At 43.6% G+C, this 24665-nt stretch overlaps 1 protein-coding gene across 1 annotated transcript in view; it reads right to left on the bottom strand.

Annotated features, from left to right (window-relative positions):
* Positions 1-24665, bottom strand: part of LOC129202771 (vasoactive intestinal polypeptide receptor) — a 120682-nt gene that overhangs the window by 76264 nt on the left and 19753 nt on the right. Inside the window, exon 2 of the mRNA XM_054816294.1 lies at positions 6520-6616. Within this exon, the coding sequence (XP_054672269.1) occupies positions 6520-6616 (97 nt within the window). The remainder of the gene's footprint in view (positions 1-6519; positions 6617-24665) is intronic.

Raw genomic sequence — 24665 nt, 5'->3', positions numbered from 1 at the left:
GGGTTTGGAGTAGATGATATCAGGAGGTCCCTACCAACCTCAGTGATTTTGTGATATTAAGCCAAGGAACTATGTTAATGCAGAAAATTGCATCCCATCTCCTCAGGTCATCAGGCTCTGGTGTCATGAGTCTTCTGTGGTTTAAAGCTCTCCTCTCTGCTCTTAAATATCTTCCCTCATATTCAAACTTCCACGACATTAAAGTAAACTCCAAAACTGGGTCAAGATTCCTGTGTCCAAGTGCTGCCTGATATCCCCACCACCCTCCATGAAGGCTGTTTACCATATGATGCCATGCTTCCTGCACAGCGGCATCGTCTCCAGAGCTTCTCATCCCACCCAAACACGAGTCACAGTACTTCGTTCAACTCCCATCCCTAAATTACTCTCCTGCTTCTTAAAGAATACCTGATTGCAGAGGGAATTGATTAGCAATAATGGGATAAACAGATAATGAGCTGAGCCAACCAACCTAGACCTGCTTGCTTTTCTTGGCTTTTAAAACAAAAAAAGCAAGACCCCTTTCAGCCTAACCCTTGGGAGAGCTTCTCTGCTGCTGCTAACTGAACTACCAGCTAAGCTGTCCATCTTGCATGCAGATGTCCCAGCTGAAAAAGTATCTGGAGTAAAAGCCTGGTTTAAGTGGGGCTGGAATTGCCGCCTTCACTTTTGAAATATGTTTGTAAGCATTTTCAAAGTAATGCAGAGGACTGAAGAACTCTATTTATTATAAGCTCCTAAAACTACTCAGAGCCTTGGAGAACCCCAAGCTGTGGAATTGCCTTATTTATTTGTTTTACATTGCGGTGGTGGGAGATGCCACCAGATAAGCAGCCCTGTACAGCCAGAGAGCAAAGAGAAAGGGAAAGAAGACAGCCCAAGCAGCCACCGGGCAGCTCACAGCCTGCTATCGCAGTGGCTGCTGGCAGCGTGCAAATTCCTGTCTACAAAGCAATTCTCAAAAACTTCTCATCATGCTGGACCAGCAGAGAGAGCTCCCACTGAAGGCATTCAAGTCCTGGGACTGACTTGGCTGAACTCATCCTGGAGTTGCCCAAGCAGGACTCCAACAGCCACTGGCTGCTGAAAATTTGGGATGACCTGGGGACCCTTTGAACAATGCAGCTGAACCCCCAACCCTGACCTGCTACTGGTTGCAGAGAGCAGTGCTGCAGAGTCGCTGGCGGTGTAACTGCACCCAGATGCTGCTGAGCTAAATGTCCCAGCTGTTCTGGACAACGGGGCACTGTCAGGACTTGAGCTTCTGCCTCTGCATGGATGTTACACCATCGCATTGCTTCGCACTGGCGTACAGGGCAACACAGCTTTGTATATGTTAGATATAACTCGAGCATCCCCAAGGAACTCCCTGAGCAGCCCCTGGGAAAACATCATCCACAAAAACCTGCACCCACAGCCATTGCAGATTGATGTACGATAGTATGTACAGATTTATTTGGGAGATGAGAGGTGGAGAAAGAGAAGAGGCAATCTAACCATGAATTTTCTCTTTTGGGGTGTTATTTCTTTCCAGATACATAGTAGCTTCCTCTGATTTTAAATTCTATGTGCAGCCAAAATACTGCTTTTCCTATTCCCCTGTCTACCCACAGTACTTTTGTAAGATCAAATCATAAAATAGCTGGACACTTTTCAATGTGTTTGTCCTTACCTCACCCCTGCTAGATAGGAACATAGTATCATTTCTAATTTAAATAGGAAAACTAAGTCCAAGAGACCCAGGAGCCACCTTAACTGCAGCAACAGTGCTGCTGTAGTTGCAATAATCTAAGGATATCAAGCGAGGCAAAGTTTGTAGGGAGACCAACTGTGAGACCAGCATGGAGTGGGATTAAAATAAGCTTAGGGTGGGAAATTAAGGCATTCACAGTTAATGATTCATATTTGCATGACTTCATTACAAGCAGACATGATCTGTGTCTTCATGGTATTTTATCCAGTGCATCCCAGCCACGCCTGCCATGAGAATGGCCCATTTTCTGCAAGGAAAGCCAGACACCTTACCCATAACAAATCCACAAATTTTCCTAGTCCAACACTCGGGTACATCTGTGTGTGATGCAATCCAGCAGCATTTCCTCCTTGGCTGCGTGATAAGGGGAGGAATAACCAAACCTCATTTTCCAAAATGTCAAAACCCATTCTTCTACGTCACTTCATAGGAATGGTGCAAGCACCCTCACCGAGCTGAGTTTTAGGTCCTTTAGGAACAGAGACTACACTGACACTGAGATGAGGCATTTTGTACATCGTCTCCTGCACTGAGCAGGGAAGAATCCTGCCACTGGCGCAGGAACAGGCTTTTCAGAACATTTTTTTAGTAATGCCTCAAATTATATTGTGAGCACTCTTTGGGGGCCAAAGGGCTTGAAAGATCATCTAACAAATACCCAAGTGGACGTTTAGTTTCCTGAAATGCAATTCAGTATGTGAATGACCAGATTCATCACTCCTGATGACGGAGTTGGGACTTCACCTCATTTGGCCAAATCCCCTCCAAGCAAGTGAACACCAGGACAGGAATCATCTGCAAAGTGTAGTTATTTCCAACACAGCTGAGCTGCTCACTAAGAGTCCCCTCATAGTAAACGAAGATCTCGTCAACAGGAAAGATAATCTGAGCATGAGTCATCACGTCCTAAAAGAGATGCCTATGCTTGGCCAGAATACACTAGAATCACTAAAATACACTAAATTGGCCAGAATACACTAAAATCAAGTGAAAGAAATCACCCACCAAAAGTCATTCCCATGCAATGGCTATTTGCCCGTGTGAAACAAACTGGTCTCAGTCTACTTAGTCTAGATTTTAACAGTAAAGAATCCACTTCTGCATTGAATCACAATTTTAACTTTACATCTTTACTACTTATTTCAGCGTGGAGGTAAAAGCATAACAAGGCAGAGGACAGCAAGGGCAGTCCTGCTCATGAAATCCAATCTCGTGCTGCAATACGCAACTGCATCCTACACGCCCTTTCATAAACTGGGCAAGTTCTGCCATGAAGTCAATAAAACACTCCTTCCTGCAGACCTCCAGAAAGGCTGTTCAGTATCCTCCGATGGTTACAAACTTCCTTTAAAGTCCAGACTTTGATCTCACAGCCGTTTTATTCTCCTGTGTACAGAGCCAGCTTAAACTGGTCTTCCCTGCTGTTTTCTCCCCAGCTCCATCTTCTGCAGCCCTTCCTGTGCTGAAAAGCTAACTTCCCATCAGAGGTGGTCAGGCTTTTGTGAACCCTGCATCTCTCCTGTGTCCCTGCTAAAGTCTCCTCAAATGTGGGTAACTTGACTGATACTGAATCACATTCCTAATAGGGAATAGAGAGACTCCCATCCTGCTAATAACAAACAGCAGTCCTGTGGTCCAGGGCTGGTGAGACCAGGATCAGCAATTGGTACCTGCTACCAGCACTGAAAACACAGAGATTTAATTTGAAAAGCAAGCATCCATTTCACTCATGCGCATACAGCCACTAAAAAGAATGGGTGTTTGAAGAAAAAATAGTGTTAAGACAGACGTTATTCTTTATCAGTGGAAATCTACCTGCTTATCCTGAGCTGGTGATCAATCTCAGGACTACCATCAGGTGTTCTTAATAAGTGACTAATCTATCTGACACATCAAATTACATCTGTGATTAAGCCCCTCTGATCAATACAATTGATAACGGCTTCTAAACAAAGCTTTATTCTCAGATTGTACCGAAACTGTGTGTTTCCTTATTTCTACTCGTTTAATTAGAAAGGATAACAAATCGGTTGTTAAACATCAAGTGATTTTCTTTTCGCTGAAAGGATGTGGAATGTGCAGAAGGCAATACACCCGCATGGCCATAAATCAAGGTATTACATTACGGATGGCAGGGAATCTCAATTGCTTTCCATTCTCCTTCTCTGGGGGACTGAACTGTATTAAAATTACATTTCTTCCTGGGAGTTTTAATAGGATTTTTTTCTTTCCAGCAACACTGATATTTAACAGTCATCACCTTCATATGATCTCATATCGCCACCTTCATAAGATTTCTCCCCAACAAACTTCCCCCTCACCCCCAACCATCAAAGTTTAAAGTTTTATTTTGCAGCTATGCTCAGCTACATTTATCGAGTTATGGAGCCCAACTCCAGAGAAACATCTTTTTCGACCTACTTGTGCTCACATGCTTTGCCTTGAACACTTCAAGGGGGAACTGCATCCCGTTCAGACACTTTGAAGTTACCTGACCACACCGCTTTCAAAAGAGACTTCTCCATAAGACGAATCACCCATAGTCACCCATGTGAGGGTGAACACTTTAGAGACGCTGGCTTCTTTCCGTTGATTGCAAGGGCAGCCACAAGTGTCTAGATAAGAGTCAGGTATTGAGCTCTTAAATACCTGCTGATGTTTTGGGGCAAATGGATGGCAACTGCTTTCAATACCGTTTGCACTGTAAAATTTGGTTGGACGCATGCTGTGTCCCTTGCACACACTTGTTCCACACTGATGTCATCAATGAACATTTTTACCCAGGACATGCAGACATACATTAACTCAGGAATAGTAAGTACCATCTCCATGGACAAAAACCATTTTATAGTGCTCACAACTGCAATTTCTGCATCAGTCCCATTTAATGACTTCGGGTAGTGACTGGTGGAAATGCAGAATTATCCCAAACCAGTATTTCAGCATTCCATTATGAAAAATAAATTCCAAATGATTTTTACATACTTGCTAGTGCTTGGGCATTAAGGGCTTGCAACATGACTGAGTGTGTTTTTACATCAGAATCGGGAAAAATATTGTCAATGGTTTAATTCAGAGGAGAGAAAAAAATAAGCTGTTTTGGATTAAACTTTCCAATGAGAAAAATAATTTTGAAAAAGGAGAAAAAAAAATCTTAACACTTCAAGTATTTATTGTTCTATTTTGAATGTACTGTATTTAACTGAATTTCTTTAAATATCCATGAAAATGAAATGAAGCATTTAGCTGGCTTTCAGATGAATGTTTTTAACTATCCTGACTTTTCCCTTTACTGGATTGCAGGAGAACATTTCTTCAAACGGCTCCATTTAACTGTACAGGGATGCTTGAAATAGTTTCTGAATCAAAGAAAACCACATCTTAGTAGATAAAAGCAGGGGCCAAAAGCCATCCTTGCATTCAGCAAAGCTCCTCCGGGGATCAGCGTGTCCCCATGATGCTATTCTATCGTTAAGTAGCATTGTGCAGAACAGTCCTTTGGTCTGTAGCCTAACTGCAAGCAATGCAAGGGAGAGAGGATGAGAAGACATTCTCTTCCACTTTTTCCTCTTTTAGGAGGTGGGATGCAAATATCAAGCAGGATATGCACCTTCCCACCCCTTCCCCCAGTGATGTGATTCCTTGTTTTCGGAGCCTGACAGCCTACCACTGGTCCCTACACCTCCTTTACTCACAAAACCAGGACCTGTAACTTGAGAGAGGCACTTGGATGGCGAGAGGTCCAACTCGATGGCTCACTCTTGGGGCTTTGACAGCACTGCTGCGGGACGGGACAGCACCAACACCAAAAGCTTTCTCTCTCTGCCACACTAATCTCTACAATGTAAGACTGAGCATGGGTGGCTGTGTCAAAATTTCCCAACCTCCCCGCAGGCTGCCCACTGGGGAACTGTGTTAGCATCGACCCTTTCAAGATCACCCACTCGTGTCCTGGTTTGCAGGTTGGTCTGCAGCTCTTCTGCTCACAGCAACATCCCGCAGCCTCTCTGCTGCTCTGAAACACCACGTGGCCAATGCGCAGTGTGCCATGTCTGCTCCTCGAGGGAGACACAGCTCCATGGCTGCTGCCTGAGGCTGGGATGGAGAAACCTTGGGAGGCTGAAGAGCAAAGGTGGCATCATTGACCTGGCCCTCCTCACCTGATCATTGAAGCAGGCAGTGGATTAAGGGGACTGGAGAGCCTTCCAGGAGGACTTCCCAGTGTGGTGTGTGCTCCATGTCTCATGAACAAGGAGATGATCTCAGCCACCTGGCCCAACTTCATAGACACCTTGCAGCATTGGAGCACAGCCTTCCTTCCTCTGCTTCACCACCAGGACAGGAGCAATTTTGCCATGGAGATAAGAGGGCAGTTCAACAGAAGAAGGTCACCATGACTTCCCGTGAAGGAAACCAAGGCCTACGAGAACTTCAGGCTTTCAGATCCCAGGGAAAAGTTGATTAAGGCACTTCCAGTTGAGAGAGATGGATGTCTGACTATGATTAAACACACTGAGACACCTAAACTAGGCTTACCCAGCTGGGAGGCAGTGAGCGATCCCCAGAGAGCTACTCAAACTCTTGGTTGATTGAATTGTACCTTGGAAGTACCTATTTCTCTCCCTCCTAAGGTAGCAGCTTAACATCAGCGAGAGTGACTGCCCTGCTCCAGCAACACAAGGGGTGAGAAATGGCATGGGTGAGGCAGATGGGAGGCTGGGTGATGTTGGCTTGCAGGCCAGGGAAAGAAGAGAGCATCCCCATACCTGACGTCTGGTTGTCCCCAGTAAGCTCTGCCAAGCACTGGATGCGCTCCTCTTCAATCTCCTGCATGATGCTGCACTCCGGACGTGTGCTGGATGCCTGCAGAAAGGGCAGAGAAGAAGAGAGTAAGCAAAACCCATCTATCCTCAAAGACATGCTCCTGGGCCATCTGAGCTCTCCTGGGCCACTGCGCAATGGGGATATACATCCAGCCTTATCTTAGGTTTGCTTGAGAGGAGCGTAACCCAAGGCCTGCTGAAAACACATTTACCTCCATGCCTGCCTTAAAATACAAACAAACAAACAAAAAAACAACCTTTTTTTTTTTTTTTCTGATGATCAGGAGCAATTCTGCTCCAGGAACCCCACTTGACTAACCTAACGCCAACAGCTATCTAGGGCAGGAAGACAGCAGTTTTAATATTCATGCCACGAGCAGTGGGATCTGTGTTTACATGGTTTATTCCCTCCGTTCTCACATGGCCTGCCTCCTGGCTCATGCTAATTCAAAGCAAAACAAACCCCAAATCAAATAGGAATGAAATCTCTGATGCAGATTAGGAGATCAAGGAGCTAAAAAGCAGGAAATTCCCAACGATAAGACTTTTTCCCCCACGTGGTTTCTCCTCAGTCAGACCTAATTATATTGTGGTTGTAATACAACAGTGGCTATAAATGTTCAGGTAATTAATCGCGGACTCCTTAAAACATGTAATTCATGAACTGCCTCAATCATAAAATGTGCAGATGGCAATTTGCTCTTCAAAAAACAAACAAGGCGCTGGACAACAGGTCACATAACAGAGTGTCCCCTTGTCACCAACACGCTCTCAACTTGAAGGGAACACCTTGCTTCATTGCTATAGCAATTGCAAGCAGAAATTGAGGTCCCATTATGCACGGCACTCCGCAAAACCCTTTCTCTTTCAAAGAGACTGGAAACAGCATTCAGCAGGGAGACACCTATTCAGAAACTCAGTTGCAAAGAGACGGCGAGAGGGGAACGATGTGAGGAGAGCAGAAGTCTCGGCTTGAGTTTAGACCATCGCTGTTAAATGTGATGCAGGAAAAATCATGAGTCGGTGAGGTTCAGGGACAGATTTTGAGGACAGGGGATGAGCCTTTGCCTGTAAGAAGTCATTGATTCAGTATTCACTCTTGCTGTATTTTGGAAAAAGCATGTATTTTCATCAGAAATAGGCAGAGAAATGAAAAAAAAAAAAAAGATCTTTTCATGTCTCGTTTCAAAATGTGTGAGCTCTTTCTCTATCCATATATTTGCCAGACAAGTTTGTAAGACAGAAGGCCCAGAAATCCTTTGAAGGAACAACTGTTTGATGTAAATTGCCCTTTGGATTAAAATTATAAAATAATTTAGCACATTAAATTTTTTCTCACCATTTCTTATTAATCCAACCTGCTCTCTTCCCTCTTTCACCCCATGTCTTGTTCAGACTAATTTCCTTTAGGTTGGAAATAGGCCTTGCTTAGTAGTATATAAACAATTAATTATGTGGTTTTCTAGTCAAATTAAATATAAAAAAACAAACACGAGAATGGGGGGTGGGGAGGAGGAGGAAATTATTTGGAATTGTCTTGGTACTCAAATCTTTCTTTTTCCCAAGGGGAAATAGATCTTAGGAAATTTTATCTTGGCTCATCTAAAATACCATAGATTCATTTTGTTTTGATTTACAGTGCTTCTTGCCCTTTTATTTTAACCTTAAAAAAGTGTGAGGGGAAGCGTGAGAGATTTGCAGAACACTTGCTGTAAAAATAAAGATTGAAATGTTTTCAAAACATTCTGACTTTTTCAAAGGAAAGTTTTAACTCCCTGGATTTAAACTATTGCCAAATTCATCTTACATCTATAAATAACTAAAGTTTTCACTCTATAAATTAATTCATACAGCTCTAACTTTGATCAGGGTTGGCAAAGCGCTGTGTACTTCTACAACATATTTTATTTTTTTCTTTATGCAGTAAATTTTCTACCAAGCCCATTAGCAAGTACTTAACTGCTGCATCTTCCCTTCACTAAAAATGCATGCCTAAATTGGTTGATTGCATATTTACCTCAATGGCCCGATATTTACTTTTTAGTAAATGTTTTATCACCTTTCAAAAAAAATGAGGCCAATTCATCATTAGTATTCTGAAAAGTGGGCTCATGATAGATTCAGGTAAACTTGTTTACAGATGTAATTTTAAAATTCTCATCTTTTTTTCATCCAGTTCAAGAGGAAAGACATCCATGTTAGGCAAACCACTGGAAAAAAGAGTGTCCAATAGCTAAAACACCAAAATTCAAGTGATCTTGGTTTTTGTAAAGCTGGTGCTGACTTGCCGTGAGCTTTTAAGCAAGGTGGGTGGCTCCATTGACTGAAGGAGGATTTAGGTGCCAGATCTCCACTGATTTCAAGCAAAGCCAGACACTGAAGTGAGATTTAGTCTCCTGAATAGAGGTATCTGGCCTCAGTCGAGATGTCCTAGGGTATCCCTCTTGGCCAACAGCTTTCACTCCAGGGGACACAGGCCTGTGTGAATCTTATCTTAGATCTGCCAACCCCAAAATGGCTACCTTGTATATATTAAGCTCTCTGAAACAGTACTAGGTACATAAAAGCAAACAAACAGTAAGTTTGCAGACAACACCAAGTTGGGTGGGAGTGTTGATCTGCTGGAGGGCAGGAAGGCTCTGCAGAGGGATCTGGACAGGCTGGATCGATGGGCCAAGGCCAACTGTATGAGGTTCAACAAGGCTCAGTGCTGGGTCCTGCCCTTGGGTCACAACAACCCCAGGCAATGCTACAGGCTGGGGAAGAGTGGCTGGAAAGCTGCCTGGCGGAAAAGGACCTGGGGATGTTGGTCAACAGCCGGCTGAATATGAGCCAGCAGTGTGCCCAGGTGGCCAAGGGGGCCAACAGCATCCTGGCTTGTATCAGAAATAGTGTGGCCAGCAGGACCAGGGCAGTGATTGTCCCCTTGTACTCAGCACTGGTGAGGCCGCACCTCAAGTTCTGTGTTCGGTTTTGGGCCCCTCACTACAGGAAAGACATTGAGGTGCTGGAGCGTGTCCAGAGAAGGGCAACAGAGCTGGTGAAGGGTCTAGAGAATGTGTCTTATGAGGAGCAGCTGAGGGACCTGGGGTTGTTTAGTCTGGAGAAAAGGAGGCTGAGGGGAGATCTGATCACTCCCTACAACTACCTGAAAGGAGGGTGTAGCCAGGTGGATGTTGGTCTCTTCTCTCAAGTAACAAATGACAGGACAAGAGGAAATGGCCTCAAGCTGTGCCAGGAGAGGTTTAGATTGGATATTAGGAAAAAAATCTTCACCAAAAGGGTTTTTTGTCAATCACTGGAACAGGCTGCCCAAGGGAAGTGGTTGAGTCACCATCCCTGGAGGTATTTAAAAGATGTGTAGATGTGGTGCTTAGGGACATGGTTCAGTGATGGGCTTGGCAGTGTTAGGGTAACGGTTGGACTTTATGTTCTTAAAGGTCCTTTCTAACCTGAGTGGTTCTATGAGTCTATAAACAAACAAAGATTAAGATGTATCTCACCTTCTCTCTCAGTGGGACACATCTTCATTTTAGCTGGGTAAAAGCTATATGTTTAGTCTGAACTGATTTTTAGCATTCCTTCTAGTCCACAGAGAGCTAGCAAGCATCAGCCCTGAAGGCTTTCATCCCACTTCACTGACTGTAGTTGGACCAGCTCAAACTAAAATTTTGAGCTACTTTTTAGCTGGAGAAGGTCAGTGATGTGTGAATTTAACTTTTAAAGATCTTCAACTGAATCATCAAGGTCAACAAACAGACTCACCTTGGAGGCCTAGTTTATGGCTCATTTTCCACATTAACTAAATAAGTAAATAAATAACCAAAGAATCACATCAACCTCCTTCTACCTCCCTAGTGATAACACTAATAATCCTCACATATCACAGACATCGTTGCTATATGCTAACAAAGGCAGCTGGAATGAAAAAAAAAAAATTACACACACACAAAAAAAAAAATCACAGTTTTGGGTATTATTGGGAAGTGTGTCTTTTTTTTTTGTTGGTAGGTCATCAGTTCAGCTGGCATGATGGTGAGCAGGGCAACAAGTTCAGCTGCCTTATTCCAGTTGACAAAATGCTTATGTCTGAAAAGACCCGTCAGGAGATGGGAGCCTTGCCTGCCAAGAGGGATCTTCCCTGGGATGAGAGGCTAAATAACTCCTTCCTTGGTGCATTTCTCCTAGAAAAGCTTTAAGTAGACTTTGTAGACAGCTTGGTACAAACTCACTTTACTTCTTCCCCAGCTCTGTTTTTTGCTGTGCTGAGTTTTTTTTGTGGTTGGTTGGTTGTTTTTTCCTGTGGAAAAGGGAGAGATTTGGGCTTTGGCATCATTCACTGCAGCAGGCAACTAGCCATGTAGACATGGGGCTGAGGACTACAGTAATTCCCATTTCCTATCCAAAAAGTGTAGATAAAGGAAAAGCATGACCAACTTTGGTTAGCTCACATTAAAATCAGCTAGTGAACAGTAATCCAGTTTCCTGGGCATATCCATTGTGGGTGAAGCTAAAACTCAGTAAAACCCTCCTTTGCTAAGCCCTCCTGGCATGCCCAAGATACCACGTAAAAATTGTGGTGGGTTTGTCAGGGGTCGTTTCTCCTGCACACACTCAAGCCTTGAGCAGAAAGACGAAGGGAATGTTTTTCTGGATGTGATTTCCTGCAGCTCTGAATTCTGCAGCAACTCTCATGTGGAATTATCCCCAAAGTCTTTATTAATGAGAGTTTTCCTTCCCACCGGATCCCAACAGTTGTTAGAGGATTACTGCACAGTCTGCTACTGCAAAGAAAGCCATTGTGTACACACTTTTAATTAAATACAATTCAAAGGATTGTCACAGACTGAAGGAGCCACAGAAATGTTTAGTCTCATCTATGCTGTTTGCCATTAGCAGGGCCAGGCTAACCACGGGACATCTCTTCTGCTCACATGGCAACTCCTCGAAGGCAGGTGGGATTCACAACAAAGGCACAGCTGCAGGTAAGGAGGAGTAGGGGCCCACAAGAAGTGATGTGAGCCTCAGCACCTCCCTTTCTAATGATCTCAGAGTGTTCCTGGGCTCACCTGGAGCTCACCATATGGACAGCCCAGCAGAAATGAGGACTAGGGTGACCACAGTGATAATAGGATTTGGAGTCAAACAAGGAAGGAGTCGAATTGAAAAGCCTACAGATGATGAAATCATGTCCCTCAACCATTTCTGTTCAGCTGCCAGAGCCTACAAAATAGTGACACATGGGTACACTTCTATTTATCTGAATGAAGATTTCTTATACCATTACTACCTTCCCATAGCCTCTGTGAAGGTAGTAACGGTACAAGACAAGAGCATCAGTTGCCCTCCTGCGGTTTCTATATGACTTCAGTTGCAGCTCTAGGTGGAGATGGGAGTTTCTCAACCTTTTTTCATGTGGAAAGCAAAGGAAATAAAAGATTTTAGCAGGCAGGTCTTATTTCAAGCCTTAGTAGCATAACCTGAAGGAGCTACTTCTGGTTAGTTGCCATAAGAGTTTACCATTAATTTCAGTCCAGGGACATTCATTTATAGTCATTATTTGTAGGAACACAGGACTGAAGGAACTTCTTACACAACAATCTTGGCTTTGATTTCTTCCATAAGTTCATTCAGCTCTGTCTTAACACTAGATTTTCAGTTTCTTTTTAGTTTCTTCCTTTTGAACATCCTCAGGAAAATGCAGTTTTATTCCTGAAAACCATCTGAGCCAAAAAAATACTGTGTACAAGTGCAAGAATGAGCAAAGAGAGTGGACTAAAGGAAGGCACAGACACAGAATTTTTATCTATATTGATTGGTAGCACAATTTCCAACAATAATACTGTCAAAAGCTGCAAAAGCTCTGGTGGTCTTGAGAAAAGAAAAAAAAAAAGGAAGTATTTATGGAGTATTATAATTATTTGGTCTTCTAAAGTACCTTTGTCTAAGAATCCAAAACCATGTTACAAATATGCCATGACAGCATAGGAAAGTAAACGTTAGATACCAGTAACAGACACAAACTGAGAGATAAGACCAAGTTCAAAACACACCAAAACATCCTGTGTGGCCTTTGTAGGATCAATAGAGAAGGACTTGCGAAACCAATGTTTTTTAAGCAGAGGCAAGCTATATCGTCCTGTGACCTCTACTCTGCAACCAGCCATCAGTAAGGGACTCTCAGAGCAGCGTGTGTCCCTAGGAGACTTTTCCAAATAAAAGAGGTCCAGGCAAATACCCAAGTATCCTGACCCTCACTTTGCTGTTCAAACCACTCCATTTTATGCTTCTGCCAAATATAATCATGCCAATAACAGATCTATCATTTGACAAGGAAAGCAGATGTTTTTTTTCTAGCTCATCTAAGCAGGCCCTGTTAAACAAAGGCAACTTGGCCAAATCAATCCAGCAGCTTGGAGGCACGGAGACTTCATTTGTTCGGATTGTCCCCTTTCTGTGTGAGGGGTTGGAAGATGAAGGAAACATGTGCAGAATGTTTTGCAAAGAACTCGGAGAACCAGCAGGAAAAGGAAGCTGAGCAGCTGTGTTGCTTAACTCCTTAGTGACAAGCTTGTATGTGCCTGTCTTGGAAAGCAGAGCTGAATTACGGTCTTAAGGAAGAAGTGATGCCCTGGCACTGGGCTAATGACACTTGGCGATTAAAAGAGAGGCAGCACTTGAGTGAATTCTCACAACTAAGTAGGAGAGAGCTCTGATGGCTGGGTAAGCACATTTAGCTCCTTACTTTAAATTATCATCTGGAGTAGGTAAGTATGAATTTCCTTTCCAGGAAGCTTGGACGAAGGATTTGAATTCAGGCTATTGCAGAAATAGAAGGATGCTGCAACACTGAGATCATCGTGTTTAGATCTACAATTCAGAGTAAAGAGCAAAGTGTTATAGTATCTTTGCTATGGTTGAGAAAAAATAAGCAAGGAATGATAGTGATTATCCCAAGAGTACACAGGGGCAGCAAAGGAAGGAAAAAAGAGGACTCCACTACCTGGCTTCTGTAGAAACTGGAGAGCATCAAAGTAACTTCTAGTTTTCCCTGAACTACTGGTCATCAACTGCTTTTAATTTCCTTTTACCTTCAGGTCTAAGGAGCAGAGCCTGGTTGAGGAAAATTCTGCTCCTTTCCTTACAGATCATCCAGAATCTTGACACCTAAACTGATCAAACCTTCTGGAGGAAATTCCCCTCCAAAGCTTCTGCTCAGCCAATTACAGGAACAGCAAAATTACAAAGGATATGCAAATCCAGAACTGCTTGACCCCCAGGACTCAGAAACATGATTTGGGGATCCACTGAGCCAAAAGTACATGTCTATAATGTGTCTATAATGTATACATGTACATCTGCCTACTGCCCATCGGTCATCCTTCCTCACCTGAAGAGAGAAGCAGGCACTTTAGGACATGAGTCACTTCCAGCTAAAGGAACTGTCTAAAATAGGTTAGAGGAAACTTACCCTATACTGCATCAACCAGGGAGCCTTAGGCAACTGGCTGAAGGGTGGAAGCAGTACAAACAGTAAATGAGTTTAGGACATGGATCTTCCAATCTTGTGGCCCAGCAACCACAAGAAAAAGAAAATTGGGTCAGAGCACAGGTTTGTTAAGGTCAGTACCACCTTCCCAAGAGTAACCAGGAGGAGACAAAGGAACAAGAAACATAGAAAACATAAAAAAAAAAAAAAAGACGTGCATATTAAATCCTTGCTATGGTGTATGTCTTCCAGCAGTCACCACAGAGTCTTTCTATAATACAGTTGGTGATAATGTTTTAACCTTCTTGGCTACAATACCTTCCATGTGTTTTATTAAACCAAATTAGGACCAATTCCAGGATGATTTTACTATTCATACATCACTTCTCATCCTGAAAAAGTGCCCCTAACCAGGCTTGTTTGTGCCACTATTCAAAGCTTTCTACTGAAATCCAGGTACATGCCTGGAACAATCTATAAATGCATCTCATTTCAAAGAGTTCACTTCAAAAGACTGATTACCTACAAGAGAGAGTACAAAAAATACAAAGATGTTGGCAAATATGAGTTTGGTTCATTCAGAGATTAGGAAGAAATTAATCTTCCCTCTGTCAAATGAAGCAGAAGTGATTCAGTCAACAAGGCTCTGGGTGAGGATGTTACTTACGAATTTATAAAGCATCCTTTATAAAGCATCAGAGCTCGCTATAGAAAGATTCTTCATGGACAGTCTGAAACATCCAGGTGTGTCTTCCAGGAAGAAGAGCCTACTGGGACGAGCTCCCTTCCTAGGCTGTGTTTCAGAACAAAGGATCACATCACTGCTCTTAATAATGAGGGAGTCAAGAGTACCCCAGTGATTTGGAGCCACACCAAGCATGAGAGCTGACAAATCAGGACAGGGTCATTCTTCCCTTCTTTGGCTGAGGATAGAAGGAAGCAAAAGGGCACGTCACTTGCTAAAATGTGTGAGGGAGAGCAAGGTTAGGACAACCACAGGGAGCATTGCTGCAGCGAAGAACAAAGATGCACAAGAACGGGGAAAACCACGCAGAGGGCAACTGAGGAGATCCTTACCTAGGAGAGTGCAGGATGGACACAGAGACACCCTTGAATTAGAAGAACACAACATACTGGAGTTCACTGTCTGGTGGTCCAGAGCTCGCCTAGAGGACAGCTGCTAATTACATTTATGTTTGGGACCTTCGGATTCAGCTGTTGTTTTTGATACCCCTCACTGTGCCCAATGGCTAGTCTATACTGAGAACATAGCACAGCTGAGCAATTGATAAAGAGGAGCATGTTCTCAGCAGGACTTAACGAACTGACTAAAGATGGAGATTTTAGGAGGGACTTACCTTTCTGGAGGAGACAGTAAATGACAGTGAAAACTATCAGCATTCACCCTGCACAATTTTGAATGATCTGTGTGAAGAATACTACGAAAACACGGAATAAATCAAAACATGGCTCAACTCTTCCTCACTGAAAAGAAGGACTGAAAGCTACAGGTTAAACAGGTTGTCACATGAGCCTAAGAGCCTTAGACATACATGAAAATTTATCAAATACGATGTGACACACATTCACACATGCTGTCTAAACCAGGAATGCATGCAACACTTCCACTTGAAGAAAGTATTGATGTCTTCTCAGGAGCCTGAGGGCAACAGCTAATATCACTGACAGCCCCAACCACCTTCCTCTTAATAATACTCAGAAAAGGCTCAAGATCCCAGAATGCAAGGATGCCATGACACGGCTGCATCTCAACTATCGTCACTTCTGCTGAGCACACAGCCAAGTGTTAAGTGAAACCAATGATCAAAGTGAAGTGTCGGATGCTAGAAATATCTGCCTTACAAATCAAAGCAACCCGCTGGCAATTTCCGTGGTTTGAACATGGCGAGGCTTGGCCAGGAAAGAGTTTATCAACGGCTTTAAGGAAGCAAGGATCTCACCGTCCCAGCTGGGCTGTTAGCTACAGACTTGCTTCCATCGGTCCCTAAAGCAAAGTCAACTTGCAGCTGCTTTCCACTGTGCAACTAGACTGTGATGAACCAGCTACTCAGGCAGATAATTAATTCTACTTTATTGCACTGGGTATTTTCTTTTGTTATTTTTTACCTGCTAACAACACGGATGGGGGAAAAAAGCTCAGAGGGAAGATGTTTCTGCTTTGTCTATTTAAAAGGGAAAAAATACAAGGGCACAAACGACGCAGGAAATGAATGCTTAGATGGCAAAACCAAATAATAGTGGTATAGTATCACCAGACCGCTCAGGTGATGCCACTGGCTGTAGGTCTCAAAACATTTTAAAAAGGCTCTTTTGACAGATGGAGAAACCAAGGCAGAAAGCCCAAGATGATCCAGCAAGTTAGTAGCTAAAAAAAAAGAAAGAAAAAAGAAACAACCACCCAAAACCCACAACACACAAAAAAAAAACCCCTCACAACAAAAATGTCGGCTTGGTCTGGCTGCCTCCCAAAACTCTTTTTTTATACTGAAGATAAACAAAAGCAGTCAAAAAAAACCCCCTAAATACTTCACGCTCTGTGTTACCAGCATTTGCATTTCTCTAAAAGACCTTCCCATATACCAGCGTATGCTGATGTCCACCTCTGTCAGAGATGTCCTGCTTTCTGTGAAATATTTAAATGCTCTCCTCAAAATACCCTGGGTCAGCCTGCAAAAAGCCAACAGAGAAAAAGAGAATTTAGATGGAAAAAAGAGTGGGAAAGAAGTCAGCCCTTGTTCCATAGGAACAAGAGAAAGACTTCAAATCTCACTTTAGCAATACTGAATATAAGGAAAAGAACAGACCAGAAGATAAAACCTGAGATGGACCTTAGGAGCGATCAGAACAGCTGGGCAGAGCAGCTGATGATGTTTAGAGCAGTACAAGGAGCAGAAAACCTCTGAGCACTGCTAGAAGTCTAGCCTCTGCTGTCAAGGCCAACTCAGAAAATGTCTTTCAGTGATATGAATAAAAAGAGAACAACAACAGGAAAAAAAAAAAGTGAGATTGCTACGCAAAATGCTGAAATTCAAGACAAAAACTAAACATATCCCCAAAAAAAGAGAAGTCACATGCAGCTCCACCCCCCCACACTTCTGTTCACAGGCTTCTCCAACGATTTGGAGGTAAAAACATAATTCTACTAATTTAAAGTGGAATAGTTACACATGGTGCAAATGACTTAGCTTGAATAACTGAGAACAACAACCGAGCTGATTGTGAAGGCAAACAAGGGTACAGAAACTGTTATATATAAGGTGAAAGCCACTCAAAAGAGAACAACGTGCTCAGATCGGATGGTGGGAGTGGTACCATCTGGCTGAAAGTCAACAAATGTAATGCTTTTTATATGTAGGAAGGAGGGGAAAAAAAACAAGATCCAGAGAGGGAACATCTACTTCCTGAGCATTTACCTCCAGAAGGGTGAAAGAGGGGAGAAAAGGAAAGCTGCTGTTAAGAAATCAACCCTTCCTGTTGCTTATTCCTCCTTTATCTTGTGTGCCTTTCAAACACTGGCTATAACATGGGATAACAGAAGAGGAGGTTTCCATGCGTCCCTTTGATTTCACTAGGATTTAGGTTCTCAGATGACCTTATCAAGTGGGGTGATTTCAGACCGATGCTCAGCTCTTCTATGCATGCATAAAGAAACACAGCTCTGCAAAAAGCCAATAACAAGAGTGGTCATTTTTGCTAATATAGTCTAGGAATCTACTGATACTCTCTCAGTGGTACTGAGCAACGATTTCTGGCTTTGACAGAACAAATCTGAGAGAGCCGGATGCTCCAGCAAGCTGAATGCTAGAGCCTGAGCACCACAAAAAGCTCAGTCCTGTCCTATTAATGACACTGGTATCATGCCTGCAGCTAATAACATAATCATGGCCTAATTAACTAATTCTCTCCACTTGTAAACTGGTGGAAGTTCATCCAACATAATATCAAAGTAACACGGGTGTGAGTTATCCCTTATAATTATTGTTTTAACAGCCTGTTCAGTAGTAAATTTGGCCAAAGGAATATCCCAATACTGGTAATGCAGGGATTCAGCAGAGGCATCCTGATGACTACAGGAGATCAGGTAGTGCGTAGTGTTAAATCATCAAATCACACAAATGTTGGCTGGAAGGAACCTCTGGAGCACCCTCAGCCAGCCTTCAGCTTGAAGCCAGACCAGCACCAACACTACTCTTGCTCAACCACAAATTTCTCTAGCCAAGTCTTAAAAGCCTCCCAGCATGGAGACTGCACAACCTTTCTTGGGTGCCTGTTTTGTTGCTGCAAGACCCTCACAGCATAGAAATCTGTCTCATTTGTAAGTGCTCTTCAAATACTTTTTGAATACAACCTTGGGGACAACGTAACTTGAGCTCAAAGAAGAGCCATACCGCCACCTCTTACACAGCAAAAGCTTATCTACATAGTTAAGTGTCCACTTTTTCACCTTTAAAAATAATAACCCGTAAGTTTGCATTGGGAGGTGGTAGCCTTTTTGCAGGGTAAATTGTAAGACACAAACTTCAGTCAAAGAGATTTCTATTGACTTGGAAACAGCCAGGATTTCACCTAGTTTCCAGGTAGCTGGCACAATATACGCCCTGGCTAACCGACTCAGAAAACATTGAGAATGGCATTATAAGAATGATTAAAAGTCTGGAAAACCTGCTAGTGCCAAAACAAAACACCCCAGCTAAACTTACAGAGAGAGAAAAAAAAAAAAAAGAGTCTAATCAATCACAACCAGCAAGTTCCAAAATCATAAGAAGATTTCCTACCAAGGATAACTATTTAATGTGAAAAAAAAGGCTTAACAAATTCCTGTGACTGAATCCTCTAACGAGACAATTGTGGATTAGAAGTAAATCACTGCTTGGGAATGGTTTAACGCTGACTGGCATGACTTACCAAATCATTTGGGTCTGTTTGCACTGCAGGTCCAAAGCAGAACCTAATGCAGATGGTCAGACTGAATTTCACACAGTCAAACAGATGACCTCCACGGGTCCCTTCCAACCTCAGCCAGCCTGTGATTCTGCATGAAAATGATTTCAAGTTGGCCAAGAGAAAAGGGTGCAGGTGCAATTCTTAGGATCCCTCTTTTAACAGCCTAGCTATCATGTTCACAGATCGAGGGCAAAGAAAAACCAACAAAGATTAGGAGGGTCCATAAGGGACCAACTATTCTGTGCCCGTGTGATATCTAAGAAGTCCCAGTGATGGTTTCTGACAAGCTTTTGTCCCATTCTTTCTCAAGTGTCCCCAGTGACAGAGACTTCACAGTGTCCTTGTAGTCTCTAATTGATTCCTTGACTTCTCTCTGCTGACCACCAGGAAGATTTTGTATATTTTGTGAAACACTAAATTTCTGTGGCTTCAATTTAAGACCCAAATTTCTAGTTCCACCCAGACTGGTTATGATTTTTTTTCCCCTCACTTCTTTCTTGCAGCAGTCTTTGCACATACTTAAAGACAAGCTGTGTTTTCTCCCTTTGCTGTTTTGGGTGTTTTTTTTAGAATAAACATCCCCAATTCTTTCAATTTCCCCCCCTCCCCCCCCCAGCATTTTTCAGACCTTTCGTCATTCTTCTGGCCCTGCCTGGACTCTCTCCAGCTTCTTCAAGGGCTTCTACCCCAAAATGGACACATCTGCTCCAGTTAAGTCTATCAGGGATCGCTTGCCTCTTTTCCTTTAACCAAAACAAAAGTTTAGTTCCAGTTTATTGTTTATGTTACTTTCGGCCTAACATAATCAGCAGCCAAACCTAAGAGGGGTTGTCTATGTGTTCAGCCCCTCCTCTGAACCCTTGAATGCAGAACCGCCCACTGTAGGAGAAGATCAGGTCCGAGAATATCTAAGGAACCTGAAGGTGCACAAGTCCATGGGACCTGATGAGATGCATCCGAGGGTCTTGAGGGAACTGGCGGATGAAGTGGCCAGGCCACTCTCCATCATATTTGAGAAGTCCTGGCAGTCCAGTGAAGTTCCCGCTGACTGGAAGAGGGGGAACATAACCCCCATTTTTAAGAAGGGTAAAAAGGAAGACCCAGGGAACTACAGGCCAGTCAGTCTCACCTCCGTGTATGGCAAGATTATGGAGCAGACCCTCCTGGAGAATATGCTCAGGCACATGGAAAACAAGGAGGTGACTGGTGACAGCCAACACGGCTTCACTAAGGGCAAATTGTGCCTGGCAAATTTGGCAGCCTTCTATGATGGGGTTACAGCATCCGTGGATAAGGGAAGGGCAACTGACGTCATCTACCTGGACTTGTGCAAGGCACTGGACACTGTCCCGCATGACATCCTTGTGTCTAAATTGGAGAGACATGGATTCGATAGATGGACCACGTGGTGGATGAGGAATTGGCTGGATGGTCACACTCAAAGAGTTGTGGTCAATGGCTCAATGTCCAAATGGAGAACGGTGACGAGTGGTGATCCTCAGGGGTTGGTACTGGGACCGGCACTGTTGAACATCTTTGTTGGTGACATGGACAGTGGGATCGAGTGCACCCTCAGCAAATTTGCTGATGACACCAAGCTGTGTGGTGTGGTCGACATGCTGGAGGGAAGGGATGCCATCCAGAGGGACCTTGACAGGCTGGAGAGGTGGGCCCGTGCGAACCGCATGAAGTTCAACAAGGCCAAGTGCAAGGTCCTGCACGTGGGTCGGCGCAATCCCAAGCACGACTATAGGCTGGATAAGGAATGGATTGAAAGCAGCCCCGAGGAGAAGGAGTTGGGGGTATTGACTGATGGGAAGCACAACATGACCTGGCAATGTGCGCTTGCAGCCCAGAAAGCCAACCGTGTCCTGGGCTGCATCAAAAGAGGTGTGACCAGCAGGTCGAGGGAGGTGATCCTGCCCCTCTACTCTGCTCTTGTGAGACCCCACCTGGAGTACTGCATCCAGCTCTGGGGGCCCCAGTACAGGAGAGACATGGAGCTGTTGGAGAGAGTCCAGAGGAGAGCCATGAAGCTGATCAGAGGGCTGGAGCACCTCTGCTATGAGGACAGGCTGAGAGAGTTGGGGTTGTTCAGCCTGGAGAAAAGAAGGCTCCGGGGAGATCTAAGTGCGGCTTACCAGTACCTGAAGGGGCCTACAGGAAAGCTGGAGAGGGGCTGTTTATCAGGGAGTGTAGTGACAGGACAAGGGGTAATGGGTTTAAGCTGAAGGAGGGTCGATTTAGATTAGATGTTAGAAAAAAATTCTTTACTGTGAGGGTGGTGAGGCACTGGAACAGGTTGCCCAGAGAGGTTGTGGAGGCCCCATCCCCGGCAGTGTTCGAGGCCAGGTTGGATGGGGCTTTGGGCAACGTGGTCTAGTGGAGGGTGTCCCTACCTGCAGCAGGGGGTTGGAACTAGATTATCTTTAAGGTCCCTTCCAACCCAAACCATTCTATGATTCTATGATTCTATGACACGGAAAATAGACTAACACAGTCAAAAAAGACTGAGAAATTCTGATTTTGCAGGCAGAGGAGAGAAGCTCACAAAGTTGAGGAGGAGAGGAGGACAAGATCAGGAGCAGGAACCAAGAGTGATTCTTCCAGATCCCTTATCTAAGTCCTAGTAACGAAATCGCCTTTCAGCAAATTCCAGTAATATCAGTGCAGCAGGTGAACGCCACACTCCAATGAACTTTGTGCTGCAGAGTCACAGCTGAACGGGAAAAAATAAACTGCAAGCAATAACATCATCCCAGAGGAGAAGCAGAAAAGCTATCTGAAAAGGGCGTCCCCCTTTGCACCTTTCAACTCCCTAAGTGCCACAACAGGTTCCAATATCACCTAGACATATACCTTCACTTCGAAATAGAAGGGTAAAAAATACAGCTTTTTCCTTGCAAAAGCAACGGCAATTGATAAAAAGGCTTCTTTAAAAAACCCAGTATTTCCTCATTTTAGTTCCTCTCCATTTATAAAGCCCAGCAGCTCACACGCACACACGTGAACCTCACCGGGCGCTCCCCAGGCAGGCGGGCTTCACAGCATACCTAGGATTTTCCTTATTATAAAGAAGGATTGAATGACTTCAAACATCAGGAAGCTTAAACTAACATTGAAGGAACGGAGGTAACCAGGGAAATTATTCTGCAGAGAAGGCATCTCCATCTGCTGTGGTTTTACTTTCTTCCCAGGGTTTGTACAGCTGACCAGGACCAGTCAGCCAACAGACCTTGACATCATCCCCTAAACAGTCACCCTCAACGTCTGAACCGCTCTGTCCCTTGGGGTGGGCAGACCTGAACACAGCATCTGTCTGAGAGGAACGCTGTTAACGCTTTACATTACTGCTCTTGAAAATGCTGGTTTCCACCCTGAGCTGTCTCTGAGACTTCAACATCGCTGAGCATCGATGTGAGCGGAGCAGGTCTCCAGGGAGCCATGAGCGAAGCTCTGTGAGATCTCCTTGGAGCAGCCACCGTGCCCCTACCATGCCAAGACACTGCACACCTTGTTCAAGCACAGGCGCTCACCGGGTAGGCATTAGCTCTGGCCAACACTTGTGCAGCTGCAACGTTTGCTCTTCTTCCCAGATTGCCGATAGCTGGTCCAAGCATCCCACTCCATCTGAGATGGCTGTATCTCCTCACGCTGTGTCCCTCCTGCCCGGCTGCCTGAGCCCCTTCGGTTCATTTGTGATCCATGATATTCCCTCACCTTTTCGCTTGTGAACAACTTTACGTGCTAGCGATGTCTTGCTGGTACTTTAACAGCAATTGGTGCAAGACCTTCGCCTGCAATCCCCAGCCGACACCGCTGTCTTGTTAGGGCATTAATTGGGGATGCAACTGGAAATAAGATGTCACCTGCTAAGCCATCCATATGCACTTTCTGTTTCTCTAACAACTCCAGCCAAGTGTATCCATCCAAGGAGGATAAATCTCATGGCTTCAAGAAGCCCTGGATGTATGTAGAGATGAAACCGTACAAGCAGATTTAAAACCCCGTTAAAAATCCCTCCAGCAACAGCTTAAGCTGCCATCAAAGTTTCTAGACATAAAATGCCTTAGGGGAAATAACCACAAAACGCAAAGCATCTTAACGCAATTAAGGGGCATCATTAAAAAATAAAAATAATAATTTTTAAAAAGGCCAGTGCCTCATTTTTATCTTGAGCAGAGGTTTCTTGGCCACATTACAAACTCCTGGAAGTCACAGGTTTCCCGCAGAAGGCATTCACCACAGTAACAATTCAAGCACGGACACATAACAAACGTATTCCAAGAATTTTCTAAAAACATTGACTGACAAAACCCAGCCAAGTTTTTAAGCTTGCCATGCAAGTCACATGAATAAGAATATATTCTATAAACACAGACATATCTCTAGAAACAACGATACCAAACAGGAGATCCCCATTTGCATGTATTCTACTTACTGACAACTGAGTTTAATATCAGGCATGTTTCTTTTTCTTCTCTGGTATGATTAATTGTACTAACCATAAAATTGTTAATGAAGCAGCACTTAAATTGTTCATAACAATGTTAAAACTATCTTCCTGAGAAATGAATGAAGTTCCCCTCTCAGATCCTGTCTGTGAACTGTGGGTGTTTTCACTGCACTGATTATAATGTTTATTAAAAGTTGATTTTTGAGTAAACAATTGTAGCAAATTGATTGCTACACTTGTGCGCTCTTCTCCCTTGATCCTTCATACCTTTTCGGGGTATGCCTACACTTTCAGAATGATGTCATTAAGATGATATTTTTTTCCCCACCTCCAACTTGTGTTCTCTGTCTTCCAGAAAGCAACTCCAACATGTTGTGGTACTCTATTAAAATATACCCATTGTCGCCCGAATTGTGCTTCTGTAATAAAACTTGTCTTCACTCCTCTTGTCATCTGTGTGTCCTACCTGCCACATAACCTTCTCCTCCTGATGGCCAGGCGCCAGCCCGATGATGGGTATCTCCTTCACCGCCTGCCCCTGGTTGCCCTATTTGCACACAGTGACGTGAGATGGGTCACGGTTCTTCTGGAAGGACAGGCCACGTGGCCAAAAAGATAACGAACCAAGTCAAGCACGATTTCCCAATCCCAATGATTAACTTGGAGTAAAACCCAATCTCAGTTCAACTATGAATTGAAAGGGGGAATCGGAAGTGAAAATAAAGATACGAACCAACAACCTAACCCCAGCAATATTTACTAAATAGAAGAGAATTATAGATGAAGAAATATAAATGATATATTGTGAAGCTTAGAAGCATTATATGGGAACCTCAAGAGATCAGGAAAAATCTGCAGTGGGTAAGAATAAGAGATTAAGAAATTATTTTCAGGGTTTTTTGGTTTGTTTGTTTGGGTTTGGGTTTTGTTTTGCTGGGGTTTTTTGTTGGTATTTTTTTAGCGTGGTTTGTTTTTTTTTTTTAAACAAAAGTATTACAACAAACAAAATCTTACAGATGGTACAATCCAGTAGAGGAAAGTTCAACGTGTGATTTTGATCTGTATTTGGAAAGTAGCAGGGCAATGTGCGTGTCTCTGATGATGATGAAGAAGCTTTTTCCAGTCCATTAGTAACAAAGGCAGATGTTAAACAACATCTATGAGAGATAAACATTGAAA

This window comes from Grus americana, chromosome 2, assembly GCF_028858705.1.
Source record: "Grus americana isolate bGruAme1 chromosome 2, bGruAme1.mat, whole genome shotgun sequence".
In the NCBI taxonomy this organism is placed as follows: domain Eukaryota; kingdom Metazoa; phylum Chordata; class Aves; order Gruiformes; family Gruidae; genus Grus; species Grus americana.
This window is presented reverse-complemented; position numbering and strand designations above follow the sequence as displayed.